The sequence below is a fragment of the Doryrhamphus excisus genome, chromosome 5, assembly GCF_030265055.1.
Source record: "Doryrhamphus excisus isolate RoL2022-K1 chromosome 5, RoL_Dexc_1.0, whole genome shotgun sequence".
Lineage (NCBI taxonomy): Eukaryota > Metazoa > Chordata > Actinopteri > Syngnathiformes > Syngnathidae > Doryrhamphus > Doryrhamphus excisus.
Genome location: NC_080470.1, coordinates 1,027,631 through 1,042,500, shown reverse-complemented (window position 1 = coordinate 1,042,500; position 14,870 = coordinate 1,027,631). Strand labels below are relative to the sequence as shown.

General features: G+C 38.6%; 1 protein-coding gene across 7 annotated transcripts in view; it reads left to right on the top strand.

Moving 5' to 3' along the window:
- Positions 1-14,870, top strand: part of ptprsa (protein tyrosine phosphatase receptor type Sa) — a 355,150-nt gene that overhangs the window by 150,757 nt on the left and 189,523 nt on the right. For all 7 annotated transcript variants that reach the window (XM_058074048.1, XM_058074046.1, XM_058074043.1 and 4 more), the window contains one exon: positions 4,415-4,650. In XM_058074048.1, coding sequence (XP_057930031.1) covers positions 4,554-4,650 — 97 coding nt within the window. In that variant the 5' untranslated portion in view covers positions 4,415-4,553. The remainder of the gene's footprint in view (positions 1-4,414; positions 4,651-14,870) is intronic.

Genomic DNA, 14,870 nt, shown 5'->3' with positions numbered 1-14,870 from the left:
CACCTTCTAAATACAATTTCAAACATTATGAAAGCCCTCTAAATATGAAATAACACCCCACAGTCATCTTTATACTCCTGTTACCCAATATAGTTGACATAATAAGACAAAATACGACATATAAGACATAGACAACCTGTTTATCACCTTCTAAATACAATTTCAAACATTATGAAAGCCCTCTAAATATGAAATGACACCCCACAGTCATCTTTATACTCCTATTACCCAATATAGTCGACATAATAAGACAAAATACGACATATAAGACATAGACAACCTGTTTATCACCTTCTAAATACAATTTCAAACATTATGAAAGCCCTCTAAATATGAAATGACACCCCACAGTCATCTTTATCCTCCTAATATCCAATATAGTAAACATAATAAGACAAAATACGACATATAAGACATAAACCTGTTTATCAAATATTTAAAAAAATATCAAAGTGATCCCAAACTTTTGAGCGGTAGTGTATGTGAGGCCACCCATAAAAGAACAGCCATAACACAAACACGTGCTTTAACACACTGCAGCGGCTCCAGACTGCATGTGTTGCTTGTCCTCTACAGGGGGGTGGGGTGGAGGGTACGGTGAATGGATCAATGGAAGGCAGTAAATTGGTTGAGGTAAAAGCCTGTAATGCCGGACTGAAGCATAAAAACTAAATCTAAGCTAAAAGGCTGCACTGGGAGAGTCATCAGCTATAGGCTGAACATTAAACAGCCGTAGGCAGAAAGCAAGCATCAGAAAGGTCATCGGTGTATGTGGTGCTTGATTGAAAATGGCGGTTTCTTTACTGTCTTACCATCTAAGTCGAAAACACTCAAACGGCCTGTGTGCCTATGGCTGCCGGTTTCTTTTGGTTTCATATCGAGCTGTCCGGTTGTTATGTCAGTTACATACAACACATTAGTATCAATGTCGGAATTGGAAATGAGCTTAATTTATAGCCGGACCAGTGCTTCATAACTGGGGAATGCCATTATTCACTCTGGAACTGCGAGAGACTGTCAGATGTTTAATGTTCCAGTCTTTTTTTGGAGGGACTGGGACTCGTCTTTGGATGCACCTCTTAATTGACTGATTGATCAAAGACGGGTGAAGCGGAAACCTTATGGGAACCGTGACGTAAACTATGACCTAAAGTCAATCAAACGGTGACCCTCTTATACAATAATCTGGATTAATGGACGGTATACCTTCAAGTACCTTGTTTCCATCCAAATACTGTAGTGCCAGTCAGTCAGTTAAATAATGACTGACTGGAGACCGCCATCATTCACTCTGGAACTGCGAGAGACTGTCAGATGTTTAATGTTCCAGTCTTTTTTTGGAGGGACCGGGACTTGTCTTGGGATGCACCTCTTAATTGACTGATTGATCAAAGAAGGGTTGAGGCTAGATGCCTTATACCAACTTTATGGGAACCGTGACGTAAACTATGACCTAAAGTCAATCGAACGGTGACCCTGTTATACAATAATCTGGATTAATGGACGGTATACCTTCAAGTACCTTGTTTCCAAATACTGTAGGGCCAGTCAGTACTGACTGATTGGGGACCGCCATCATTCACTCTGGAACTGCAAGAGACTGTCAGATGTTTAATGTTCCAGTCTTTTTTTGGAGGGACCGGGACTCGTCTTTGGATGCACCTCTTAATTGACTGATTGATCAAAGAAGGGTTGAAGCTTGACGCCTTATACCTCCTTTAATTTATCCACTATCAAGGCAAACTATGACCTAAAGTCAATCAAACCACCTTCAGGATGAACTAGAACCGTGACCCTCTTATACAATAATCTGGATTGCTGGACGGTATACCTTCAAGTACCTTGTTTCCATCCAAAAACTGTAGGACCAGGTGTCCCACAATGTTGTGCTTTAAATATTTATAGGTTTCAGTTCAGTTCAGTCTTAAGGGCAATAATTGCAAAACTGTTTGATTTTTGTTATGTTTACGACTGAATTTAGTTTCCTCTCAAACACGGTCCAGCAACATGTAAGCGATTGGAGTAATTGGCGGACTATTAATCGATGTGCTTGCATTTTCAGAAAGTTAAAGACCCCAGCTTTCCTGAATGCAATACAGACAAATTATTTGATGAATACTTGTTGGTCAAAGCATTCCTTTGGTGTTAATCTTTAAGAACGTGTCACCGCCCCATTAAATAAGTGTACGTTCTGCCTCATCTCTTCAGTCTTTGTTTTCTACTTGAGCATTGAATCGCTGCCTAGAGAGTCATGCAGAAACACGGTTAAGCAGAAGCCCACACGCGGCCTTAGGTGATGTTCAGTTTGCACGTTCTACAACAATAGGTGTTGTAATTGTGTTGTGAAGTTTGTATACCTAGCAGAAGTGCAGATAAAAAAAAGGCATGCCCTGAAGACACGACCATAAATCATAACCCTAGCCATCTTCTGCACACAGATAGAGTCATCTCCCTCAGGCATGGCAAGGTTTCCTCTACCGCCAACGTTGTTTACCATGAGAACAAAAGGCACATCACTTTCTAAGTCACCGAGACAATTTAGCTTGTCATGGGTCTGGACTCCCCTTAGTCGATACCGATGACCTCTCTTGCCTGCCGGGCAGAGAAGAACGACCATGGACTGGTTGTTTGTCGGTCCGGTCTGGTATTGTTCACGTATTGAAAGATTTTCTTGAAATTGCAGGAGGTTCTGAATATTGGAAATCTGTTTGCATTATATTGTCTTACCGTTTACTTAATGGATGTACAGTATACTACACTTTTGTTTCAAGATGCAGTTAATAAACAACCACTTCCACACTATCAACTGATCGGTTTGACTGTACATATTTCATATTTCATCCAATCCTACGATTAAGCTGTGTTCGAGACAACTCGGGGAACTCGGGGAATGTTTTTGTGTGCCGTGCTCCCGAATAGGGTTTCATATATATATCAGTAATAGCGGAGTTTGACCGGGATATTATTTTGTTGGGCTGCATTTAGTTGCTATTTACGTACGTCTGCGATCGGGCGTTCTCCTGTTGCCTCTGTTAGCATTAGCTCGCTAACGTTAAGGCTGTTGACAGTGTCACGTTCACATTGGCTTGAAACGGTTAAAAGTAAGACTTTGGGAACCTGTGTAGAATTGGATGCACTTGTGGGTGGTATTTGGTACCCAAGTTAGTGGGGGGGGGTTAAGTGTTGGTCACAATGATATTTTAGTAGTTTTTGGTTCAAACCAATCATCTCTGTGATTATATATACTATATATATATGTATATACTGTCTTTTCCCGACTATAAGTCACACTTTTTTTCATAGGTTGGCTGTTCCTGCGACTTATACTCCAGAGCGACTTATAAATTAAAAAAAAATGTTTATGTTACATAAACACTGGACACCTTTTCTATTTTCCTTTTTTTTGTGTAGCAAATAACCATCGTGTTAGCATATCTTACACCTATTCAGCCTGTTCTCTATTCTTTTATTAATATTATAACTTGCCTTTGTAGTTTGTAATATATATGTATATATATATATTTTGGGCAAATATAATGTCCCCATCTCAATGTAATATTATTATTGTTATTATCATTATTGTTATATTTTTTATCATTATTACCATTATTATTGTTATTATTATCACCATTATTATAATCATCATTAATATTACCATTTTCATCATTATAGTTGTAACAATTTTTGGATTTTTTTTTAAATTATTTAATTTTACAGACTTCATTGCTTCTTGTTTTCTGAAATCCGCAGTATTTGTGCTTTTATTGTCAATTTATTGACTTATAATGCGACTTATGTATATTTTTTCTACCTAATTATGCATTTTTGGCCTTGTGCGACTTATACTCAGAAGCGACTTATAGTCCAGAAAATATGGGTTTTTTTTTTGGGGGGGGGGATTTTTTTTTTTACTTTAAGCCAGTAAATATGGGAAATTGGGTAATAAATACCAGCGATATTCCTTCATTTTAGACGCTCCAATCTTGTCATTGATCCCTCCCAACACGCTCTTTATTCGTGTCATTATTCACACCTTCTCAGTTGAGGACGCTATAATCACAACGTGGTTGCTCCGCACGCCTACCACACTCCGGTAAGATAAATCACGTTTCTGGAGGATTAATGGAGATTGGGTCCGGACTTCCTCTTTTAATTACAAAGCGGCAAACAGCAGGTTCATGAAATGAGGATAGAGTAACAGATGGAAACAGTGACTCCATTGTTAATGATATAACTAAGAGAAAAAATGGTTTTGGTTCACAACAACAAGTCATAGTTCAAATAGCTTAGCGCTTTACTAGTTGGTGTTATATTATTTCTAATAATGTCATTTCAAAGAACGGCATCCTGACTTCACAACGTCGTCAACAATTTGAAGCTTATAGCACATCTTTCTGTGTTTTTCTTCCTCCAGAGTGCCAGACCATCCTGCCTGCAGAAGTCCATCATCCCAGTGCAGTTGGCGCCTCGGCTCTCCAGCCAGGTGGAAGATACGAGCCGCCCCCTTCCCTCCCTGCACCCCACCCCCAAATCCACTCCCCACCGGAACCAAGATGGCCACAAGGAGTGTCACTCGCCTGTCCTTGCCACTCCTGCTGCCTGTTATCGCTCTGCTGCTATCACAGCTGCTCACTGGCTCTCACGCCTTATGTAAGTACCCGACGACTCCATGATGGAACTTGATGATCTGAGGTTTGTGTTTGAGTCTGATCACGTTTGCTTGGTTAGTAACGTGGCCTAGATAGAGTCACTGCTTCGATATATTGGTATTATATTGATATTATATTGATATATTGGTATAAGGCTTGTCATGACAGAGTATTGGAATGAACTCCTCAAGTGACCTCAGGGAGCGCTTGATTTGCTCATGCTAACCCACCTACATCCCAGTACGGGTAACATCGGCTTATGTTTTTTTATCAGTTATCAGAGTGATTTGCATCAGAATGATGTCATAATTCCCTCACATCTGATCATTTCAAATGGGAACGGTAGCCAACGTTTACCTGAGGAGTTTTTCTGTCTTCGAATGGAATCTTTCCGAATGACCTTTCCGAAAGCAATGGTATACACGGAAATGAATATTCCGATCACGTGTCTACATGCGCCGCTATAATCAAGCGGAATAGTCAATGGGGCATGCCCAGTAAAACGTAAACACCAACATCACGTGATACTGACTTCCTCAAGTTTTTCTTTCACTTGTTGGAATAATTCCGTATTGCCAGTTTTTCCTTCGTCCAGTCTTGGAATTTAGTTTGAATCAAAAACAAACTTTGCTTATTTTATAATTAAATTCTGGATTTCTGGTTTTATATAAATATATATTTTCTTTTTGAATAAAAGTGGACTTATGAATGGCGTATAGAAGGGTTTAGATTGTGTTCCACAGATGGCGCTAATGCACACCAAAGCTGCTTGCCAACCGCCAATAAACAACAGAAGAAGAACGCAGTCTGACAACTTTCCGTTTGATCGGGTACAAGATACCTCAATCGGATTTGGGAAAGGAATATTCCACTCCTGGGAATCCCATTATACGTTCATTTGGATTGGCACTTTTCTTTCGGAATGAGGTGTATACAAAGGTTAGATTCTTTCAGTTTGAGCAAATAATCCGAATGGAATTGGAATATTTGGGTCCATGTATACGTGGCTAATGACTTGGCAACCCATTGATAACTCTATTTATTGTCAAAATTATTGACTAAATTGATGAATTCAGTTTGCAAAAAGCTTGGCCAAGGTGTTTGATGCAGTTGTAAGTGATGATGATGGCTGGGTTTGTTTGAGAGACTCACGTTCACGCCGTAACGCACCCCGCGAACATGATAAAGTATATTTATATTTGTACTTTTTTCTGCTTAATTTTGAAATCAACTGGGAGGTTAGTCATACGGTGTATTTTTATTCAGTAACAAGCAACATAGTTTTCCCCAAGTAACCCAGTGCACTACTTTCTGTACAACATCCTGCTAAAATCTCCTGAGGACAGGCTGCGTGCAAAGGCCTTGATTGTTGTCATGTTGCAACCGAGCTGTCTTGCTTTGATTGCGAAGAGGGTTTGGAGTGCCTGGTCACATGATTCTGGAGTGTTTATGCTCAGCTGCAGGAAAACAAAAATTCACACAGGCAGGTGACAAGCAGATGTTTTGTTTACTTGATTGGGCTTTTTTGAGGGTAAAAAAAAAAAGAATTCATTTTCAGTCGTACATAAATCGAACAATCCTCCCGTTCAGTCCCTTTGTCACACATGTATGGATGAAACGGCCTCGTTTATCATGACCGTGATAAGTAGTAATGGGATTCTTATTTATACATAAAATATTTATGTAGTTAGAGCAGGGGTGGGCAAACTTTTTGACTCGCGGGCCGCATTGATATAACAAAATTTCCGGGGGGGGGGGGGGGGGGGGGCAGACTATATATTTTACACGTAACAGTCCACCTGGTATTATTGTATCTGTAAAATTGTCATGCAATCTGCTATTATTATTTATTATTTTAGATTTATATTTAAATATTTTAAAAATAATAAAATATTATAATAATTAAAATAAAATTAAAATAATAATTATTATATTATTATTATGTAAAATATGCAGATATAACAATATTATTATATATAATTAATATAATAATTAGCATTAATATAATAAATATAATAATCATAATAGTTATAATAATAATATAATAATTATTATTTTAATTTTTATTATTATTATGTGCTTGTGTCTCTTTTTTCAGGAGCACTTTGTAAACAACAGACCATGTCAAACAACGAAATTGATACAACCATCAAAAGGTTGGCTCAGGCCATGATGCCAGGTTGTATGTTGAGTTTAAATTAAATACTTTTGAAAGATTGGGCGGGCCGTATTCAAACACTTGGCGGGCCGGATGTGGCCCCCGGGCCGTAGTTTGCCCACCCCTGAGTTAGAGCATAGAAAGCTTGTTTATTATCTTCTAAATCAGGGATCTCAAACTCAATTTACTTGGGGGCCACTGGAGCTAGGGTCTGGGTGAGACTGGGCCGCATCAGGTTTTCCAAAAAAAACACAAAAAAACGCATTTATTAAAAACAAAAAAAAATGAAAAAACTTTGCTTTGGTTCCAATTTTCTACAATAAAAGCTCTGATAAAACATTCCACTGTTCTCAAATATCTTACTTTTTATTTTTCTACACAAAATAAGATGAAAAATAAATAAACAAATCAAGAATAAAGAAAATCAATCAGTAATAAATAAATATAATAATAATAATAATAAAAAGTTAAGAAACCACATATAGTCGGTGGGTAGACAAATGATTTTTTTCATATTAAAATGAACAAAGCATTATTAGAGCCCTGTAGACATGACAAAACACGACTATAGTCACATTCATACTCTTTTTATTTACAACATATTGCGCAACTGCAGGGTCTTGAGACACATGCTAACTCGCAAACTAGAGAGCTAGCCACCTAAACGGTAGCCTTCAAGTTATTTCCTTTCAACTTAAATAGCCAAAAACGTACCACTTCCACACGGATAGGGAGGATAACTATTAACAGTTATTTAACCTTTAACATGAACATGAATCAAACGTAATAATTTTTTCTGGGTACATGATACCATACCAGCATCCATATCAAACTTGCGCGGGGCCGCACTAACATTAAACTTTCATATCAAGGCGGGGGCCTCAAACTAGCGCGTATTTACAACATATTGCGCAACTGCAGGGTCTTGAGACACACGCTAACTCGCAAACTAGAGAGCGAGCGACCTAAACGGTAGCCTTCAAGTTCTTTCCTTTCAACTTAAATAGCCAAAAACTTACCACTTCCACACGGATAGGGAGGATAACTATTAACAGTTATTTAAACTTTAACATGAACATGAATCAAACGTAATAATTTTTTCTGGGTACATGATACCATACAGCATCCATATCAAACTTAAACTTTCATATCAAGGCGGGGGGCCTCACACTAGTGTCCTGCGGGCCACATTTGGCCCGCGGGCCGCATGTTTGAGACCCTTGATCTATATATTTCTCTTTGTTTTGTCTGTGATTTTCCCGTACATGAAGACAAATAACGAAATATAAATCCTGGAAAAAGTCCTTATAAAGGAATTAATTGAAATGTGTGAGAGTGTAGCAGTTTCTTGTTTATGGTCTTTGCAGCTTTTCTTCTTTGTTTCGGCACTTCACACTCTGTCTATCATCCATTCTTTATCTTTTCTGCCAAAATTAATATCTGAGCCAACGCTCTCAAGTGACAGTTGAATGAAATTCGCCAGCCCCTGTGTGGTGAGTCCCGGTGAATTCTCTAATCTTTTCTTTTCCTCTTAAAAAAAAACAAAAAAAAAGGAAGAAAACAGTTTCATTTTTTATTTAGTCCCAAGCCGGAAGCTATGTGCCGAGAAGCATGTTGGCACTCTTTGCATTCATTGGGGCTTGCAACAGTTTGGAAACCTCGTCTTTGGCCCCGGTTAAATGATTTACAATGTTTAAAGAATAAAGACGCTCAGAGGAGTGCAGCTTCAGACCAACACTTCCATGCAGCCATCAGATTCAAGTTCAAAAAAGAAAGAAAAAAAAGAACAGTGTTAGAAAAGAATATCAACACAAAATACGATTAAATGAAGCTACATAAATTATATAATTTTAAATATATATATTATTATAAGGCTGCACGGTGGTCAAGTGGTTATTGCACAGGCCCCACAGCTAGGAAACCCGAGTTCAATTCCACCCTCGGCCATCTCTGTGTGGAGTTTGCATGTTCTCCCCATGTATGCGTGGGATTTCTCCGGGTACTCCGGTTTCCTCCCACATTCCAAAAACATGCTAGTTTGCTAACATGCTAAACATGCTAATTGGCAACTCCAAATTGTCCATGGGTATGAATGTGAGTGTGAGTGTGAATGGTTGTTTGTATATATGTGCCCTGTGAAAAAAACAATAACAAAACTGTAAAATTCAATGACATAGTTTGATGTGGTGGGCTGCACAGTGGACAAGTGGTTAGTGCGCAGACCTCACAGCTAAGAGACCAGGGTTCAATTCCACCCTCGGCTATATCTGTGTGGAGTTTGCATGTTCTCTTGTGGTTTTCTCCGGGCACTCCGGTTTCCTCCCATATTCCAAAAAACATGCTAGGTTAATTAGCCACTCCAAATTGTCCATAGGTATGAATGTGAGTGTGAATGGTTGTTTGTCTATAAGAGTACACCAGTCCAGGGTGTACCCCGCTTCTCGCCTGAAGACGGCTGGGATAGGCTCCAGCACCCGCACAACCCTTGTGAGGATGAAAATGAATATTATTGTAATATGCTTAATTATTATGCTAACACCAATCATACAAACATACAAATAAATTAGCTGCTGTCAAAAGTAAAATAATAACAATAATGACTAGCACTCAAAATAAACTCATAATAAAACCTGTCGATCTTTTTGTGAAACATAGTGTTGGAAAAAAGGTCAAAGACAAAACACTTACATCCTTTCCGTGCTGAAGTTTGAGGTTTTATGCAAATTTGGAGCCGGATTTTTTCCGATTTCTGCTAGAATTCCACGCTGTTCAGATTTAGATTTGTACCAAATTTATATTGCTAACAAAGTGTGGCAAAAAATAATTCTTAAAGGGGGAACTATTATGCTTTTTCTACTTTTCTGCCCCATAAATGTTAGAATTAAACGATGCCAAAGTTCCAGATAATCATTCCTGAAAAAAGTTTGGGATTGCTTTGACGCCTGGCTGGTTTCAGAGACAGTGATCCCTGTGAGTAGTCCCTTCCTTATATGGGCGTGCCGTGTACAAGCTGTCAGCTGTACAAGCTGAGTGTAACCAATCATAGCGAAGTGGGCGGGTCGTGGGTGGAATAAATTAAAGTCTAAGGAAAAACAGCTGGAATAGGTGCAGATCCTGGAAGATCAACAAAGCTTTCTGTGCTCTGTGGGAGTCCACAACTCAATACAAAGGGTCGAAAATGAGCATAATAGGTCCCCAATAAGTGTCCTGCGTCTTCCCCAAGGCCTCGTACAGTTTCCCGCTTGTTGGGGATTTAAAATTGTTCTTACTGCAATTATCCATGTTGTTCATTTTCTCTGGCCAAATCAGGTATACACCCTTTAAAATGACTATTGTTCCTATTTCCGCAGAATATTTATTTCCAGCGGGCTCAAGAATACTTTGCGGCTTGCGCGTTTTCTGCTTTCTTCCAACAACGGTTTCAATGGGACCAATTTGTGCCTATTACAAGTGTGCTACTCTTTGTAGAAATGCTGCCTTATAGCCATAACTCTCCACCTCTGGGTAGTAACCCATATTTTTCCACATCCTACCGCAGGTCCCCGGTGGTCTTGTAAAATCCCACAAGTTTGTTTGCATCGGAGTTGACATTGATGGCGCACTGCGTGATGCAACGGGCAAAGGGTTTCTTCAAAACTACGATGTCCTCTTTGCGGCTTTTATACTTTGAGCCATGAAATATGCGTTTGTGTCGTTTGATGATGTAAAAGTGTTCCGTTCATTGGTAAGGTCGGTTCTCATGTGGTTTAAGATCTTTCCTGAAAAACATTTTTTTTCAAATTGGTCGCTGATAATGTAGAAATTGTATGATAGGGAACGGTAAGATAACAAGAGAATGATATTTAATGCTGTAAAAATAGGCATTGTTCTGGTTCTCATGCATAATTAGGCCACACAAAGTCGCTCGGGTCAGTACATCTGGAACTGATTTGCACACCAACGAAACCCCGGCTACTTCCTTTCCTTCTCAGAAGTTAATTGGTTAAAGAAAATACATTCATTTCAGGAACGCATGCAAGCATAGTGAAGAAGAAGAAGGTGTTTTCTCAGCTGTGGCCGAGATGAAGTATTTTTTTACTGTAAAAATGGACAGTATCCGTGTTTATTTCAAGCAAACCATATCCAATAAATGGCTTATCCGTCCTCCAGCATGACTAGAAATACCAAATATGTGTTTTACAATTAAACATGTACTGGACACAACATTAAAATGTGCTTAGTTAGTCACCCAGTGCAGGCGGTCCTGGGTTTACGACTATCGTTTTGTGGTTTCGAACACAAAACTTAATTATGGTCCCTAAACACAAAACACACTGGAGAAGTAGTTACAGTGAACTGCTGAAGAATACACACTATGGATAATGTTGCTTATTACAGTAAACCTCGGATATATCGGAAATTCGCTCACAACGGACAGATAAAAAAGAAACGATTTTTCTGTAATGCATTTCCAATAAAAATTCATTGCATATATCGGATTTTTTTATAACGGATTTCGCCTATTTCGCACAAAATCTCCAGTCCCGTTCCAATGCATTTCCATGAAATTTCCCTCGCATATATCGGATGGCCGTATCGTGGCGCTCCGATTCGCCGAATCGTGACAGGCTATCGCTATACGACGTCATTTGCAGCGTTTGCAGCGTTGCCTGCGCGTCCAGGTACATTGGAAACATAGTCAAGGAAGTGCCTTTTTATAACGGATAAAATCCCATTTACGCATATACCGGATATATATCCGATATATGCGTAAAACGGACATTTTCCGGTATACGCATATAACGGATTTCGCTTAAAATCGGACAAAACCAGTGGGAACAATTGAATCCGATATATCCGAGGTTTACTGTAGTTCACTTTCTGCACTTGAGTTCTTGTATTGAATGTTTTTATTACTATAATATTTCTATACATTTTTAGACATTTTAGACATTTCTAGACATTTTGTCTTGAAAACAAACACACAATGCGGTTCATGATTAGTTTGGAGCTGGTTTTGGTCCCACAGAGATGGTTGTCACATTCATGTTTTTTTTTTTTTTTTAAAGTATCACTTAACAACTTTGCTCTCCATTCTTGCTCGACTGGCTACACGGCGGATGAGTGGTTAGCTAACCCTAACCCTAACCTAACCTCACAGCTAGGAGATCAGGGTTCAATTCCACCCTCGGCCATCTCTGTGTGGAGTTTGCATGTTCTCCCCGTGCATGCGTGGGTTTTCTCCGGGTACTCCGGTTTCCTCCCACATTCCAAAGTCATGCTAGGTTAATTAGCATGACTACAAATTGTCCATAGATATGAATGTGAGTGTGAATGGTTGTTTGTCTATATTTGCCCTGTGATTGGCTGGCTGGCAACCAGTTCAGGGTGGACCCCGCCTCTCGCCTGAAGACAGCTGGGATAGGCTCCAGCACCCTCTGCGACTCTCGTGAGGATAAGCAGTAGAAAATGAATGAATGAATGAATGAATTTCACAAGTCGATTTCGGTGTGCGTTTCTGCTTGCGCACTGTACCACGATTTCTTTCTGCCTGCCGTTTTCCAGCTAGTTCAGGTTGGTTGGCTATTGTTAGCTGAGTGATTGTGTGTGAAAACCTCCTGACAAGACAAGCAGTTGGGTTTTAATGTAAAGGCTCGGTTGCCATAGTGATGCCGCTTGCCCAGGCAGCAGGGGTGAATTGGCTTTGATTGATGGGGTTTGGAGTTGTTGAGATTGTGTGTGTTTGTGTGCATGCGTGAAAGTGCACGTGTGTGTTCCGTGTACAACAGTACGTGTCCATTATTGCATGTGCTGCCTTAATCTGAACTCGTTATCGACAGGATCTATTGACGGAGATGGTATAATTAAGTGATGGATTGGTTCTTACGCCCTACAGAAATGTAGAAGAAACTTGTTTTTGCTCTCATTTGACTACGTTGGATATGTTTTTCTTGAGCTATGGCATTGATTAGATTGCCACTTAAGAGCATATAGTATAATTAATACAAATTGTTTACATCCACCATGATAATAAATGATAAAATACAATTGTTGCGCTGATCATTTTCACCCAAAGGACAATGAAGGAAAGTACTTGTAAAATAATAATAATAATAACTTTTTCTTTTCTAACATTTAAAGTTTAAAAAAAAGAAGGAAAGTACTTGTAAAATAATAATAATAATAAGTTTTTTTTTCTAACATTTAAAGTTTAAAAAAAAAAAGATGCCAATTTGTCGGCCTCTTTGTGCAAATCACAGAGTGGCCCTGCATCATTCTGCCCTCCACTTTGCTAATTCAGTGGGTAATGGCATCCATTTATGACCAAAGAAGCTTTTCTCGATCAATTACTGCATTAGTCATAAAGCCACCCTCAAATCTACCCCCCACCCCCACCCCTCCACCCCATCAAACAACAGTAAAGCAGTGAAAATGGACCGTTCTCATATTCATCTGCCCACCTCCCACTCCCCAGTGTCTTACAATCACATCGCCGGTCTATTTTGTCTTATCGGCTCCAGCAGAGGAAACGGCCAATAGCAGGTGGTAGCTGTATTAGTTAAAGCGGCGTCTTTGCACAGTATGAGTCTCGCTGCTCCCGCTAGCCAGCAGTGTTTGCGTTGATCTGTTCTATTATCAGAGACTTAAAAAGGTATCTGAGCCCCCACTGTTGGCTATTTTTTGCTCAGGACGTGTCCCCCTGCCAAGCAGATAAAGACAAGTTGGGTGTGCTTATCGGGGAGGTTGTTGTTGAAGGATACTTTGCTCGGAACAACTATACGACTTCTGTGTCTTGTGTATCTTTCACCCTTGAATGTCCTCCATGGCACCATAGTGGAGGGAGACCATTACTTAAGATACCCTAAGCAGAAGACAAGTACATTCTTAGACTAAAATATTTTGTCCATGAAAGTCAGAACAGCAGAGGATCCAAAAAGGTACTGCAAATGTAAATGTACTGCAAAAAAAGGCCAGTAAGGATAATTCATAATGCCGCCTACAGAGAACATACTAATTGTAAATAATCCTTATTTCTAAAATCACAAATACTTCAACTTGCTGATACAGTTCATCTTCAAAAAACTAAAATAATTTTTATTTATTAAAAAAATAAATAAAATTTAAAAAATAAAAATTAATCAAAAAAATAAATAAAATTTAAAAAATAAAAATTAATCAAAAAATAAATAAAATTTAAAAAATAAAAATTAATCCAAAAAATGACAAAAAATAATAAAATAAAAAAATAAAAATTAATAAAAAAAATATATATATATATTAGGAAAGCAGGAAGTGAACAAATGTAACATTTACTGATTGTAAAAGTACGAAATGGAGGGGTAGGATTTAATAAGCTTTGCTTCTTCCTACTCCTTTTGGACATGTGGAACTGAACTTATTATGGGATGCATTCAATTGTAATCTGATGCATGTTCAAATGAAATAAAACCATTACTTGAACCAGTCATGATGTGCTATATGTATCACTATATTGACACTTACTATGGTACCCATTATGGCATTGGATGCTCATATCACCTCGTACTTCGGTATGTGACAAAAAAAAAATATATATATATATATATATATATATATTAGGAAAGCAGGAAGTGAACAAATGTAACAGTTACTGATTGTAAAAGTACCAGATGGAGGGGTAGGATTTAATAAGCTTTGCTTCTTCCTACTCCTTTTGGACATGTGGAACTGGGAACTGATTATGGGATGCACTCAATTGTAATCTGATGCATGTTCAAATGAAATCAAACCATTACCATTAGCAACTTCTCCATGGTTCAGGTGATGGGATCACTGCAGGGCACACGAGAGACAACCACGGCTGCATTACATGCTGGCATCGCTAGTTAGCCTCCAATTTATTCATTCTAAACTAAAAGTGGGGAAGAAAGAAAAGTAACAACCCCAACACTTACCACTTCCACACGGAATAGGAGAACTTTTTTCTACTTTTTTTGACTTCATGTGTCATCAATGTTTTGATGACAATTACTGACCACTAGAGGCCAAAATACTTCATATAACTTGTGTGTCGTTATAATAATAATAAAAAAAAAACGGTATAG